General features: G+C 43.0%; 1 protein-coding gene across 3 annotated transcripts in view; it reads right to left on the minus strand.

Moving 5' to 3' along the window:
- The window catches only part of PIP4K2B (phosphatidylinositol-5-phosphate 4-kinase type 2 beta), a 147,413-nt gene that overhangs the window by 15,512 nt on the left and 116,892 nt on the right, over nt 1–15,009 (minus strand). For all 3 annotated transcript variants that reach the window (XR_005744364.1, XM_040329832.1, XM_040329831.1), the window contains one exon: nt 4,558–4,661. Coding sequence is in view for 2 of the 3 variants with exons in the window: in XM_040329832.1 (XP_040185766.1) it covers nt 4,558–4,661 (104 nt within the window). In the remaining variant the exon portion in view is untranslated. The remainder of the gene's footprint in view (nt 1–4,557; nt 4,662–15,009) is intronic.

Consider the following 15,009-nt stretch of genomic DNA (forward strand, 5'->3'; position numbering starts at 1 on the left):
CCCTCCCTCTTGAAAGGAACGCCCATTCCCCGCGGGCAGTCGGAATCTTCTATGTACGATTACACAGTGAGTACGGGGATAAAAAAAATTAAGACAGGCAGACTGTAGCTCGCGCTACTATGCCAAATTTTATGCTAAAAAGTTGTTCTGCAGGGTGAAACACCGCTTTAACCTGCATAATGGTCCGGGTCTTTAGTGGTTAAAAGACCCAGTACTGGTGCTAGGACATTTGTCAACATCCGGGGGGGTTGTGGCAAGCCCGAAGATTTAAGCCACAAACTGAAAATGACGTTCCTCTACTGCAAATCGCAGGAACCTCTGATGAGGCTGAAAGATATGTACATGTAAATACGCGTCCTTTATATCGATGGAGGCAAGAAAGTCTCCCGTCTGGAGTGAGGTTACTACTGAGCGGACAAACTCCATCCAAAAGGACTGGATTAGTAGATGCTGGTTCAGGGATCCAAAATGGGCCTTGTGTCCCCATTTGGTTTTTGAACCATAAACAGTTTAACCCTGTGCCCCTTTCGGATACAGGAACTTGTACAATCACTCCTTGATGCACTAAATGATGTAGTGCCTGAAACAGTAAGTTAATTTTTGGAGGATTCCAGGGAACGCTGGATCTTAGAAACCTCTGAGGGGGAATCCCCCACAACTCCAGCTTGTAACCGTAGGATAAATTTGAGGTGACCCACTCACCTTCAAATGTCCGCAAAGTGCAGCAGCCTTCCCCCCCACCCGATCGATTGGGGGCATCCCCTAAAAAGGAGGGATTAGTGCTGGGTTTAGAAGAGATTAGGACCAAGGGCTTTTTCTGGGCGCAGAGACACCTGAGAAAGCAGTCCCTGGTGTTTTAACCAAGGGACACCTGGTGCTTTTCTTCCCAGGAAGTAGAGAACTCTTCCCTCCGGAAATCTTTTGGATATATTTGTCAAAATTATCACCAAATAAACATTCACAATAAAAGGGGAATCCTGCCAATAACGAAGAAGCTCGGCTGACCAGTTCTTAAGCCCAAAAGTCTGTGCATATGTACAGACAGAGAGCCAAAAGGAGAAACCTACTATATTGAATCCTTTAAGGCATCATCAACAGTAAAACACAGCGGTCAAGGAATATCTGTCTTATTTTCAGCCAGTCAGTCTGGCATGCTCCACTTCTTAAACTTTTCATCCATGGGATATAAACAGGGAAAACCTCTTAAGAGGAACAAAAATCCTGTCAGGATGTTCCCAATCAGCATATGCTGCCTGTTTCAACAGAGGGTGTAAGGGATTGAAAGCCTGTGCTGCCTGAATAGGCCTCTGGGACCCCAAAGAGGACCAGGGGGGCTCAGAAACCTCTGCAGGAGGCAACTTAAAAGGCAGAACCGACCATCTCATGAAGAGTCTGGATCAAAAGCCTCTGCGACTGAGAGGCAGACATCAACTGGATATCTTCTTGTCCAGATTGCTCAGAAGCAGACTCATCCATCAGGCCCTCCACAGAATCCTGAGCTTTTAGCTCTTCCCCATCCTTAACCCATTCCTGCTCCAAACTAGGAAGCTCCGGGGAGGGGGATCTGTCAGGCTTCTCGCCACCCTGTGGGATGGAGGCAATCATGCCAGCAATCCTGTGCTCTATCCTGACAGTTCGTCCTTGGTGATTAAGGGTGAAGCAGCAGCGTTAGTCCCACTTCTCTTTTTGGAAGACATTTACAAGTCACAAAAAGGGAGTACCTGGGTGTAGTGTTAACACACCTCAGAAGGGAGAACCCTTAGTAGGGCTTCACCAAGTCCCTATGCAACAATCCTGCTAAGCACCTTAGCCCGTCAAGCAACACCTGGTGACTCACGTGACCCGGGTAAGGAGAAATTAACTGCTGCAAATGCCTGGTTCAGAGCCTGCTCTGTGTCCAACAACTGCCTTCTGGAAGCACTGCATGGTTGGCATACACAGCCTAAATAAGCTGGCTGTGCGCTGGAACGATCTGCGCCTGCATGCGGCCCCGCAAAAGGCGCGGCTGAATTCACGTATGACGCAAATCTTTGCACACCCAGGTAAAGGCTATGGCTACATTGTACCACTACCCATTTACCTAAAAAAAAAAAAAAAAGTTTCAAACGCACAGGTTTTTAAAGTAATTTATTAAGCAGCTCCAGCATCTCTTCGCTCTCTGGTTCTTCTCCCTCTGTCTTCTGCTCTTCTTCTCCCTCTGTTATTCCAATTATGACACAACGCTCTCTCCCTCTCTAATGGCAGGTGCACGGTGTGCATCATCTGGAGGCCCCACCTCCTTATGACGCCAGCGCCCGGGAGTGACATAAGGGGGTGGGGCCTCCGTATGATGTCACACAGTGACCCCAACCCCCTGGGTAAGAAGTGGCACACCGCGTACCTGGCATTAGAGTGGGAGAGCGTTGTGTCAACATCGGAAGAACGGAGGAAGAAGACAGCAAAGACGACCGGGCATAAGAGCGAGCAAAAAAGACAGCGGAGGAGACCCAGCAGAAGACAGCGGATAGAGGGAAAAGAACCGGAGAGAGCAGAGAAGAGGCAGAAGAGCAGGAGAGGGGAGAATAAATCGGAAGAGACGCTGGAGGTGCTTAATAAAAATTACTTTAAAAACCTTTGTAGTTTTACAATGTACCCCATACTCATTCACATAGGGTGGGGGACGGTGATCTGGGGGCCCCTCTTGTTAAAGGGGGCTTCCAGATTCCGATAAGCCCCCCACCCACAGATCCCGACAACCAAAAAGCAGGGTTGTTGGGAAAAGCCCCTTGTCCTTATCAACATGGGGACAAGGTGCTTTTAGGCACCCGCCCCCCCTTATGTTGAGGGCATGCGGCCTGGTACGCTTCTGTGTAGGGGGTTCCCCTTAAAATCCATACCAGACAAAAAAGGGCCTGGTATGCTCTTGGAGGGGGAACCCATCGTTTTTTTTTTTATTATTTGGCTTGGAGTTCTCCAACATCAGAGCACAAGTCGCATGCCAAAGTCGGAACAGTCAAGACGGCCATCGGACTTCAGTGATATTCAATGGGCTGAAGTAGGATCAAAGTCGGACCAAAGTAGTGCAGGGAGCATTTTCAAAGTCGGACCAGTTAAGACCGCTCTCATAGGGAAACACTGATTTTCACACGTCATGAGGTCCCAATGTCGGAGCGTTTGTCCCACCAGTCTGAACCCGGCCACACGGATATAATACAGTGGGATCGATTTACTAAAACTGGAGAGTGCAGCTGTGCATGGTAGCCAATCAGCCAACTTCAGCAGGTTCAATTAATCACTTACCCCCTTTACGACCAGGGATTTTTAGATGTTCAGAACTGCTATTTTAAAGGGGAGGTTAAGGTGTGTTTATTTTCCAAATACTGTAGGTTCCTTTAGGCTAGTGCATTGTTGGTTCACTTACCCTTTCCTTCGATTTCCCTTCTAAATGTATTTTTTCTTTGTTTTCTTTGTCTGAATTTCTCACTTCATGTTCCTCCTCAGTAAGCTGTTCAGTAAGCTGTTCTGGCTGACCAACCACCGCTTGGATGATGGTGGCAAGTTTACTGAGGAGAAACAGGAAGTGAGAAATTCAGACAAAGAAAAAAAAACACTTAGAAGGGAAATTAAAGGAAAAGGTGAACGAACAATGCACTATCTTAAAGGACCCTATTTAGAAAGAAAAAAAAAAACCTAACCTTTAACCCTTTAACTGGCAATTGCACCGCCATGCAATATTGTATGCAAATTACATTTTTATTTATTTTTTCCCCCCACACAGGGCTTTCTTTTGGTGGTATTTGATCACCATTGGGCTTTATTTTTTTGCGGTATTTAAAAAAAGAAAAAGAAGAAAACAAAGAAAACAAAATTTGATAAACAGAACAGTAGTTTCTATTTTAGGTCATAATGTAAAACAGAACCATTAAAATCAAATTTCTTTATGAATTTAGGCCAAAATGTATTCTGCTTTGACAAAAACGAGAAGCGGATTGGTTTCTAAGCAGAGCTGCACCAGATTTCGCACTCTCCAGTTTTAGAAAATCAACCCTGTGTACTACAGGTCCCAGCATCAATCCTACAAGATATGTATAGCTAGGAACTGCTATGTAAAAAGTACATGGAAACCCTGTATTGCCTTGTCCACATTCCTGGTTCCATCCAGGGTTCATGCTTCAACTGTCACAGTAGGCAGTCTTCTGGGTTAGGCACCACAGCTCTTTATAGCCCCCTCCGGCTAATTACAAGGTGAGTGCTGAACCAAAGATTGAATGCCCACAGTAAACTTTACTGGCTGGATCCACTGTCAGGGTGTCCAATTGCCAAGATAAACACTCAGGGTGCCCGATCAGGAAACTGCTAGTGAGCCAAAAGGCAAAAGCAGTCAGATCTTGACACAAGTGTCAAAAGAAAACTTGTGAAAGGGGAAAAAAAAAAAAAAAACACTAGCAAAATCCTGGAGCCAGTGTCCAACCACTCCAAGGAAGCAACATATAACCTATGGTCCAGGAATCGGGTCCTGTATTATTAGGATGTACTTTAACCCTGCAGTGATAAGGTTACTGCAGTACTTCTGCTTACCCCATGTTTAACTGTTTTGGCAGCATGTGCAGCTTTCTTCTTGGCATCATATGGTGTCAGGATGTCTATGATGGCCATGAAGTAGACTTCTTTCTTGGGTGCACCTTGGAGAAAAAAAAAATATATATAACTACCAGTTACATTGTTATATACTCTAATAATATGACATCAAATTAAATTATTAACAAAATATACACCTTATAAAAAGGTTATGCTTGGTATCCTGCCAAAATCTAAAGGCATACAATCGTTAACTTTAACCTTCACCCCCAACACACTTATTATTCAAGGCCTGACTGATCTCCTTAAATTTAGTATGTAAATTGTTTTTATTTTCACAAATGCAGAATTAATCATTAAAGCAAAGTTCCACTAAATAGTGGACCTTCCGCTTATCCGTCTCCTCTCCCCCTTCGGTGCCACATTTGGCACCTTTCAGGTGGGAGGGGAGAAAAGGGTACCTGTTTTTTACAGGTACCGTTCCCCACTACTGGGAGACCAGGCCGCGGCCCGGTCTCCCTGATGTTCGGCCCCCTCCACCAGACCAATTAGAAAGTACAGAACGCTTCACGCACGTGCAGTAGGGAACCGACACTGTGAAGCCAAAAGGCCATGGAAACCAAGGTATGCCATAGCAACCAATGTGCATTTAATTTCTGTGTCCAAAAAAATAAAAAAAATAATAGATTTTGCAAAGACAATGCATTTTACACCAAAGGGTGACAATTCAGTGCGATAAATAACGGCTGATCTTGTGCAGTAAAATACCGCATGCAGCAAAGCTTATGCAAGTTCAAGAAAGAATTGTAGTTAGTACCAAAACGCTGTATTTGTTCGATTTAGCGGTAATTACAACAAAACAATTTACCGCATTAAGTTGGCTGCTTAGTGTAACGGAACATCCCGCACTCCGCTTGAGTGCTTCCATCATATACCACTTTCCATCAGTCTGGATATAGATATCAGATATTCCAGCTGCCCTCAACACACAAGACGAGACTTGTTTGTGTGCTAAACATAGAGTGTTTAATAGAACCAAGAATGCAACTTTATATACAGTTTAATAAGAAGGTAACCAGAACATAAATTAACATGAGCTAATTAACTAATCATTTACCCAGACGAGGTGACTCCGAGATATGACCTTTCAAGGTAGACGTCCCATCTCCTCTCACATGCTATACAATACACATTATCATAAGTGTAAACACAGGACATCTTGACACAATAGCAGGGTCAATTAGCACAGAGAACAGAGAGATGGCTGGAGGCGAGGACATTAGCATCTAACAGTATGAAGGAGTCACTCTTACAATTAACCCGTTGAGTTCAGAATCAACAACCAGTAAATAGTTCTTTACAGATATCCTGGAATATATTGTGGATAATAATTACATAATCCCATCTCAGGTAGTCCAAGATATAATTTCTCAGTCATCCTATGCCCCTAGTGGACATAGGATGGTTTTAGACATAAGAGGGTCCGAGTCTGTCACACTTAGAAACAGGCCGCCACGTCCTTAACAACCGATGACTTATGAGGGTCCTACCCTCAGTACATAACAGGCTCTTATCCTGGCAAGCAGCCCAACAGGTCAGAAAAGGAGGGGGGTTTACAATCGGCTGTCAGTTGATGACTCGCCGATTGGTATGGACGTGGCAGCCAGCTTCCTGGCCCACTGCTTAGCAACCAGCTACGTGTCAAAAAATCAGGCTTGGAGTCACCAGCAAAACCTTGCTGTGAGTAATTATCGCATGCTTTTTAATGCTCTGCTCTGTTTTGTAAATTGGACGAAGAGCTTTTATGCGTTCTCCCCCCCACCGCATCATTTTTTTTTTCCGGTGAATTGGACTTCGTTTACACCGCTCCTAAAGTGCCTCAAAGAAGCTGCTTGCAGGACTTTGACATCCTGCCAGCGCAGCGCCCGCGTGAAAGCACTTGGGCTTTTTTACACTGGGATTGTAGATGAGGCTTTTTTCAAGGGCTTTACAGATGCTATTTTTAGCGCTATTGTGCCTGAAAAACACATGCATCATACATACTAGGGGGGGTACAACTGAGGGAATACATAGTGGAGAAGGATCTGAGGGTTTTGGTAGATCATAAGCTTAATAATAAATATCAAGCAATGCCAAGCTGCAGTTTCCAAAGTGAGCAAACTCCTAGAAAGAGATATTATTTTGCCCCTGTACAAATCATTAAGACCTCATCAGGAATATGCAGTTCAGTTTTTGGTACCAGTTCTCACAAAGGATATCAGGGAACTGGAGAAAGTGCAAAGAAAGGCAACCAAACTGTTAAGAGGCATGGAGAAACTCAGTTATGAGGAACGTTTAGAGGCACTGAATTTATTCTCTAAAGAGGAGATTTAGAGGGGATATGATAAACATGTATAAATGCAAAAGTGGTCTATATAGTGAACATGGTGTAGAGTTACTCACTTTAAGGTCATCACAGAGGACAAGGAAGCACTCTATATCCAGAGGAAAATAGATTTAATCTCCAAATACGGAAAGGTTTCTTCACAATAGGAGCTGTGAAAATGTGGAATAAAACTCCCTCCATAGGTGGTTCTGGCAAGCTCAGTAGATTGCTTTAAAAAACGGCCTGGATTCTTTCCTTAACGCAAGTTATAATATAACTTGGTACGAACATTTATAGGTAAAGTTGATCCAGGGAAAATCTGATTGACCCTTGGGAGGGGGGTGGGGGAATCAGGAAGGAATTTCTTCCCCTGCTGTAGCAAATTGAATCATGCTCCCAAACAAATTGAATCATGCTCCCAAACAAAATTGGCGTCCTTTTTTTCCCCACAAATAGAGCTCGGACCCCCCACCCGCGGAAAGGAGGGGACGTACATGTACGCCCATATGCCTGTACGTGCCATTCTGTGGACATATATATATACACATGCGGCCGGCGTTAAACGGTTAAGCTAATGCATTGTTAGTTACCTTTTCCTTCAAATTTCCCTTCTTTTTTTTAATTTTTTTTTTTTTTTATTATTATTAACAACATTCCATACAACCTTGTACTTTATAAAAAAGTATATATATCACTGTGATATATATATATAAAGGTGGGACTTTAAATGAGACCGCGACTAAAAAGTACACAGTTCTCCATCCCTAATATTTGATGGAAATGATCGATGAAAAAAGGGGGGGATGGAGTGGGCAGTGGGACTTTGTATGAAACACAAAAACTGAGGTAGATTGAATCAAATAAAAATGTCTTAGTTTATTAAAAAGGTATAAGAGAGCATATGCAGTGATGGTGTCAATAAAATTTCACTGTATAATACCGAATATAACCGTCAACATGATTGGTAATCACATATTTGTAATATCACGTGATTGGTAATCACATAATATTTAATAACATCATAAATAATAAAACAATTGGTTATACATGAAATTTGATAATCCAGCACTTACTCCAGCGTAAATGGTAAAACAATATAATAACAATAATACATTAATGATTCAAACATGTCAGAACCCATAGTAGATGCATGACTGTTGTACTGGGGTGACAACCAAAAGGGAGGCTCGACGCGTTTCGTGGACTCTATCCACTCATCAGGAGCAACTATACATTGGGGGTACCTAGAATAGATGACAGAATTGGTAATCAATGGTAATTGACTAGCATAGGAAAAGAGCACCAGAAACCTGGAGTCTGAGTATTCTTACCTATATATGATATGTAGAGGTAGGTATGTCATGGTACAAAATATAGGGAGCAAAGGGGAGTGGAAAGTACCCCTCCGGGAGTTGAGGTGGAGATCATGTAGCGACAGGGTGGCCAAAATTGGTGAGTGAGTGAGCTTCTTGTGAGAGGACAACACTCGTGCAGAGTTGGAGTGATTGATGGAGCAATAAATGCTTCTAAAAAAATTATATAATAATGATGGTATTAGCAGGTGAAAAATAAAGATTGGCTGAATAATAGCCCAGGAAAAGCCAGGAATATAAGGGTGGGAGACATTGGAAACCCACCAATGAATAGCCTGGTGAAGTGCAGAAGAAAATAAATTAGAAAAACCAATAGTGCATTTAGAAAGTTCAATCACCAAAGGAAGAAAGACCCGGGCATAATATACCTGAGAAAGTGCAGAAGAAAATAAATTAGAAAAGCCAGTAGTGCATTTAGAAAGTTCAATCACCAAAGGAAGAAAGACCCGGGCATATTATACCTGAGAAGTGGAGTGATGTGGAGACATTGAGGGAAGTGCTCCATGGTGGTGTGTTAAAGAAGTGGCCCATCTGTCGACAAAGCTCCACCAACGTCACGCAGGACGTGCACAGGGGGAGAAGGCAGCCCAAAACAAGCGACAAGCGCCTGTTAAATAGGCGCCTAGACTCCCTCGTGGTACACGCCAGATGGACACAGAGACGCCGATGTGCGGCGTCGGGGAATGACGTCACAAGTACGGCCTCTGGGCGTGGCGTCGACGCACAGCGGGTGCACGCCCCCAACCCCGCGGTCACAAGGATCGCAGCATCAGCGGAGAGCCGCGGTATGCGTCGCAACTCCCAGGAGTGACACAGACACTCCCAAAATGTAGCCCAATAGAACTGACCCAGTATAGTATATGCCTGTGCTGGCACCAATTGTCAATCAACAGAACGTCATGAAATGAAATAAAATAGGCAGTTTGTGTTTCCATCCCTAATAGCTTGTAAAAAAGTATATATATCACTGTGATATATATATAAAGGTGGGACTTTAAATGAGACCGCGACTAAAAAGTACACAGTTCTCCATCCCTAATATTTGATGGAAATGATCGATGAAAAAAGGGGGGGATGGAGTGGGCAGTGGGACTTTGTATGAAACACAAAAACTGAGGTAGATTGAATCAAATAAAAATGTCTTAGTTTATTAAAAAGGTATAAGAGAGCATATGCAGTGATGGTGTCAATAAAATTTCACTGTATAATACCGAATATAACCGTCAACATGATTGGTAATCACATATTTGTAATATCACGTGATTGGTAATCACATAATATTTAATAACATCATAAATAATAAAACAATTGGTTATACATGAAATTTGATAATCCAGCACTTACTCCAGCGTAAATGGTAAAACAATATAATAACCTTGTACTTTATGTTCCATCGTTTACATAATAGACACAAAACTAGACAAAATTGTCTTAAGAGCATTATCGATTATTCTACCGGCCCCCCCCCCTGCCCCCAAAACAAAAGAAAAATTAAAAAAGAAGGATTATAATTCACCTCCCCCTCCTCCACATCTCCCCTAGCTACGGTGGAGTATGTCTGTTCTAACCCTACACACTCCATTCCTTCTACTTGAATCGTGTGTTCTCCTACTGTGTCCTTCTATACCCCGAGAGAAAAAGCAGAAATGAAAGAGGGAAAGAGAAAAAAAAAATATAATAATATATATATATATATATATATATATATATATATATATATATATATATATATATATATATTCCCCACCATCCTACTACCAAGGAGGCCACTAATGGCCATTGTGTCTGATCTTTTTGTGTAAAAAAAAAAAGAGATTAAAATATTAGTTAAAAAAATAATAATTAAAATTGTGCCTCGTGTTTGACTATTGATCGCCGTGATTATATGTGTCGGCCCTCATGGCCTATTTCCTAAACTGGAATTACACCGCGCAAATTTAGAGAGAGAGAGAGAGAGAGAGAGAGAAAAAAAAAAAAAATATCCAAAGAGAAAGAGGGGAAAATCCCCTTACCTATTTCCATGTGATTTATTTGTCATTCCCCCCTCCACCAAAACCTCATAGGAGGCCACTAAAGGCCATGGTGTTAAAGATATATATTTATACTAGGGTTGTCCAGATACTGATACTAGTATCGGTATCGGGACCGATACCGAGTATTTGCGGGAGTACTCGTACTCGCGCAAATGCTCCCGATACCTAAATAGAATACTTTTTTTGTATTTATCAACATGTTCTATGAAAATTCTTTGAGTTTTTTACTACTGCGTGACAAGCAAATAAAACATTTTTATTCATTTTTACTCATTTTTATTCTTTTATAATGTCTTGAGTTAGAGTTCTTCATAATTCTAAAGAAAATATCCTTAGTCTGTATTGTGGTTTGAAAACTGTCACATGACATTTAAAAAAAGTATCGGTATTCGGTATCGGCGACTACATGAAAAAAAGTATCGGTACTTGTACTCGGTCCTAAAAAAGTGGTATCGGGACAACCCTAATTTATACCTTATGATGGAAATATCTTCAACAGTGTTTACCTTCCAACGGTCCTTCTGACCTACTTCCCCTCCCACTTTAAGTGACATACCCATCTCTAGTCCCCCCTCCCATATAATGGTTAAAAAACAAAACAAAAAAAAAACCACAATATCCTATTGGTGACAGTGTTCAACCTCTATCCTAATTCTACTTCAAGTCCCTCCTCTCTTATATTACCCTACTCCTATTACTCCCCCCCTACCCCTCCCTTCCATCCCTATGTCAACATTAGGTGCAGACATCCTACTCCACACTATCAAAGCTGTAAAAAGAAACTCCAAAGGAGGTCCGTAAGGTAGTAAAAATGAGAGAGTGAGGAAAAAAAAAAAAAAAATTAAATATATATATTTATTTCAATTCTGGTCAAGGTTCATGTTCTAGCTCCTTATTCTTCCGTAGCTAAAACCATATGCGACTACACTGGGGACCTCATGGATCTGTTGCGCCCCCAGCTTTCCCATTCCATTTCTCTTGTCCTTAGCCCATTTCAGGTGCATACTGTATCCAGCCTGCCCATGTCTTCTCAAATTCCCCCCTTTTGTCCTTTACTACTTGAATCCACCTTTCGGCTTCCATTTTTCGATTGACCTCCTTTTTCCAATCTACTAAAGTTGGACAGGTGATCCGTTTCCAAAATCTGGGGATTAATAATTTCGCTGCATTCAGTAAGTGTGGTATAATACACCTCCTGTAGGCTTTAATGTCCTTTACTACTTGAATCCACCTTTCGGCTTCCATTAGTGGTGGAGTAGGACACTCCGGACCTTCCGCTTCGAGTCTGCTCTCACCCAGGGACCAGACAGAAGCTAGGCAGGCAGGCTCCTGTAAACCCTGTGCTGCACGAGATAACCGCAGCTCCTAGGACCAGCTCCTTCCTCCCCTTGGACCCCCTCTTCTCCGCAGGTAAGACCCTGTCTCTCAGGGCCTTCCACCCCCGGGAACCATTGACTCAGATACACTGGATGCCATAAATGCAGCCCCATTACAGGCAGCCGACTTAGTTGCACCGAAACGCAAAGCCCGCATCCGGAAAAACAAGTCCAACTGGTTCAACAACCAGCTGTCGCTACTGAAGCAAGAGCGCAGAAGGGCGGAAGCCGCCTGGAAAAGAAGCGCTTCAGAGGAAAACCTCTTCATCTACAAGGCAATAACAAGAAAATACCATAAAGAAATCTTCAAAGCCAAGAAACATCATTTTTCTATGGCTATCAACAGCGCCTTAAACCGCCCCCGCGAACTCTTCAAGATGGTCACCCAGACCATGAATCCAGGATGTCTTGAAGCCCCCAACTCAGATTCCCAAGAATTTTGCGATGAATTGTCGGATTTCTTCATCAACAAAATTGAGGGAATCCGGGAAAGCATTCGGCAAAACAATACCCCCTTCAACCCCCCCCCCCTCAATCAACCATATAACACCCACGAAAACTTTCCACAATCTACAATGTTCATTCTGGAACCCACTTCCATCGATGCCACAAAAACTATCATTGGTGCTTTGCGAAACAGCACAGCACCTAATGATATTATTCCTACTAAACTGCTGAAGGAATGTGCCGACATCCTGGCACCACCCATCACGCAGCTTATAAACCAGTCATTTAAGGAAGGCACAGTGCCCTCCCTGCTGAAAGAGGGCACAATCCAGCCCATCTTGAAAAAACCTACCCTAGACCCTAAGGACCCAACTCATCGCCGTCCCATAACAGGTCTAAACGTTCTCTCCAAGGTAATGGAGAAAGTAGTGGTACAACAGCTACAACAGCATCTAGATACCCATAATCTACTTGATCCATTTCAATCAGGTTTCCGTCCCGGACACGGGACGGAAACAGCATTACTTAAAATATGGGACGACGCTCTTGAGGCCGCAGACGAAGGAGAATCTTGTCTCCTGGTTTTGCTGGACCTAAGTGCAGCCTTTGACACGGTAGACCATAAACTGTTACTGACGCGACTGGCTGAAGTAGCCAGAGTCGCAGAAGGTGATTTACCATGGTTTTCCTCCTTTCTAGAAAACCGATCACAAACAGTGAAACTGGGATCTTTCACGTCTGAAAAGCGCACGGTGTCATGTTGAGTCCCCCAAGGGTCCCCCCTGTCGCCGGTGCTTTTCAACATCCATCTTCGCCCTCTCTTTGAAATCATCAGTAGCCAAGAACTACTCTATCACTCATATGCAGACGATACGCAATTGTATTTTCGCATCTGCAACAAAAAGGATCATCATCTCAGTTTAGAGAAATGTCTCTCTTTGATAGAAAACTGGATGACTAAGAGCTATCTTAAACTCAACAGCTCTAAAACAGAACTTCTCATGTTTCATGCCAGCCGCAAGAGTCAACTGGCACCAACCTGGACACCCCCGCCCATTCTGGGCCAAATCATCACCCCTAGCTCCAAAGTCAAAAGTCTCGGGGTCATCTTCGACACCTACATGACAATGGACGCACAAATAGGGTCAGTAGTCAGCGGATCGCACCATTTGTTGCGCCTACTACGCAGACTTATTCTATTTATTCCCAAAGAAGACGTAGCAGTCGTGGTGGGAACAATTGTGAACTCCAGACTGGACTATGCAAATGCCCTGTACCTCGGACTCCCAAAGTACCAAATCTCTCGTCTGCAAGTCGTTCAAAATACGGCCGCCAGACTTGTGACTGGGAAAAAAACATGGGAATCAATCTCACCTTCGTTGAGAACCCTTCACTGGTTGCCAGTAAAGGACAGAATTGCATTTAAAGCACTCTGTCTGACACATAAGTGCATCCATGGGAAGGCTCCGCAATATCTTTGCGACAAGATAGAAGCTGGGTACATCTGATTTAACCTTACTGGTGTCCTATACCACCTTGTCATAAATGTATAGGCCATTTCCTGCACATACAAGCTTATACTGTAGATGTAGATTTAAACTTTTTTTTAATTTGTTCATCTGACAGTACCTTATTTAATTCTCTTTCCCATTCCCTGATAAAATATGGTACTTTATTATTTTGGGAGCCTAATATCAATCTGTACATCTGACACAACAAATGCTTTGCATTCCTCAAGTGCACACACTGACCCTTAAACTCTGTCATTGAGTTTGATGATCTCAATGGGGGTTTCATCTTGTTGAAGAATCCTGTCATTTGATAATATCTCCATCCTGCTGTGGGTATGTTCCCTAAAGCTGTAACCAAGTCCGGGTATGTTGCTAGGGTTCCCTGCAGAGCGAATTTACCACATGTGGTATCTCCCACCCAACCCCATGTCCCCCAGGAATCCCCCCCTGCTCTCCGTGTGGAAACCATGGAAATCCCTCCAGTGGAGCCAAGGGGGACACCCGGGGTGAATACTCTCCCCTTTTATTCAACCTATCCCATATTAACAAGGAATTCCTGGTCAAAGGGAATGTCCATTTTGAGAGTCCTCTTGACATACTCGGAATCCAGGGGGCCCCTGTCAGGTTCCTCCCCACTATAGTTTTTTCTAATGGGACCCACATTTTATTAGAGGAGTCATGGCACCAGTTCAAATTTTGGACCAACGACATTGCCTTGTAATATACTGATATATGTCTGGCAATCCCATTTCTCCCTCTACCTTACTTCTACGCAAGATGTCATAGGCCAGCCTTGGTCGTTTATCATTCCACACAAATGCTACAAATGCCTTCCGTATCTGTTTAAAAAAAGGTTTCTGGTAATTTAATCGGAACTGTATGTAAATAATTCTGGGTAATATACACATTTTAATAGCTCTCACTCTTCAAAACCATGTCAGATAATGTCCTGTCCATTTCTTTAGGTCCCCCACTATCCTGGCCAATAGGGATACGTAGTTAAGATTATATAAAAAAAATTGGATCTGCGGTGATATGTACCCCCCAAGTAGAACAAGGAGTCCTTCTTCCATACGAAGGGGTACGCCCTCCTCAGCGTCCTCGCCATCTCTTGAGGTACATGGCTGGGTAAAAGTATTGATTTTCCAAAATTAAATTTTGAAATTGGACAGATGCCCATATCCGTCCACTTTCTGCATTAGAGCTGTTAAAGATGTCTGTGGTGTTGAGGTGAGAATATCAAGTCATCAGCATAAGCCGATACTCTATGTTCCACATCCAATACTTGTCCCTACTATTTCCCCGTTACTTCTAGTCTTACAAAGAAATAGCTCTAATATTAAAGCA

The sequence above is a fragment of the Rana temporaria genome, chromosome 12 (assembly GCF_905171775.1).
Source record: "Rana temporaria chromosome 12, aRanTem1.1, whole genome shotgun sequence".
Taxonomy (NCBI): domain Eukaryota; kingdom Metazoa; phylum Chordata; class Amphibia; order Anura; family Ranidae; genus Rana; species Rana temporaria.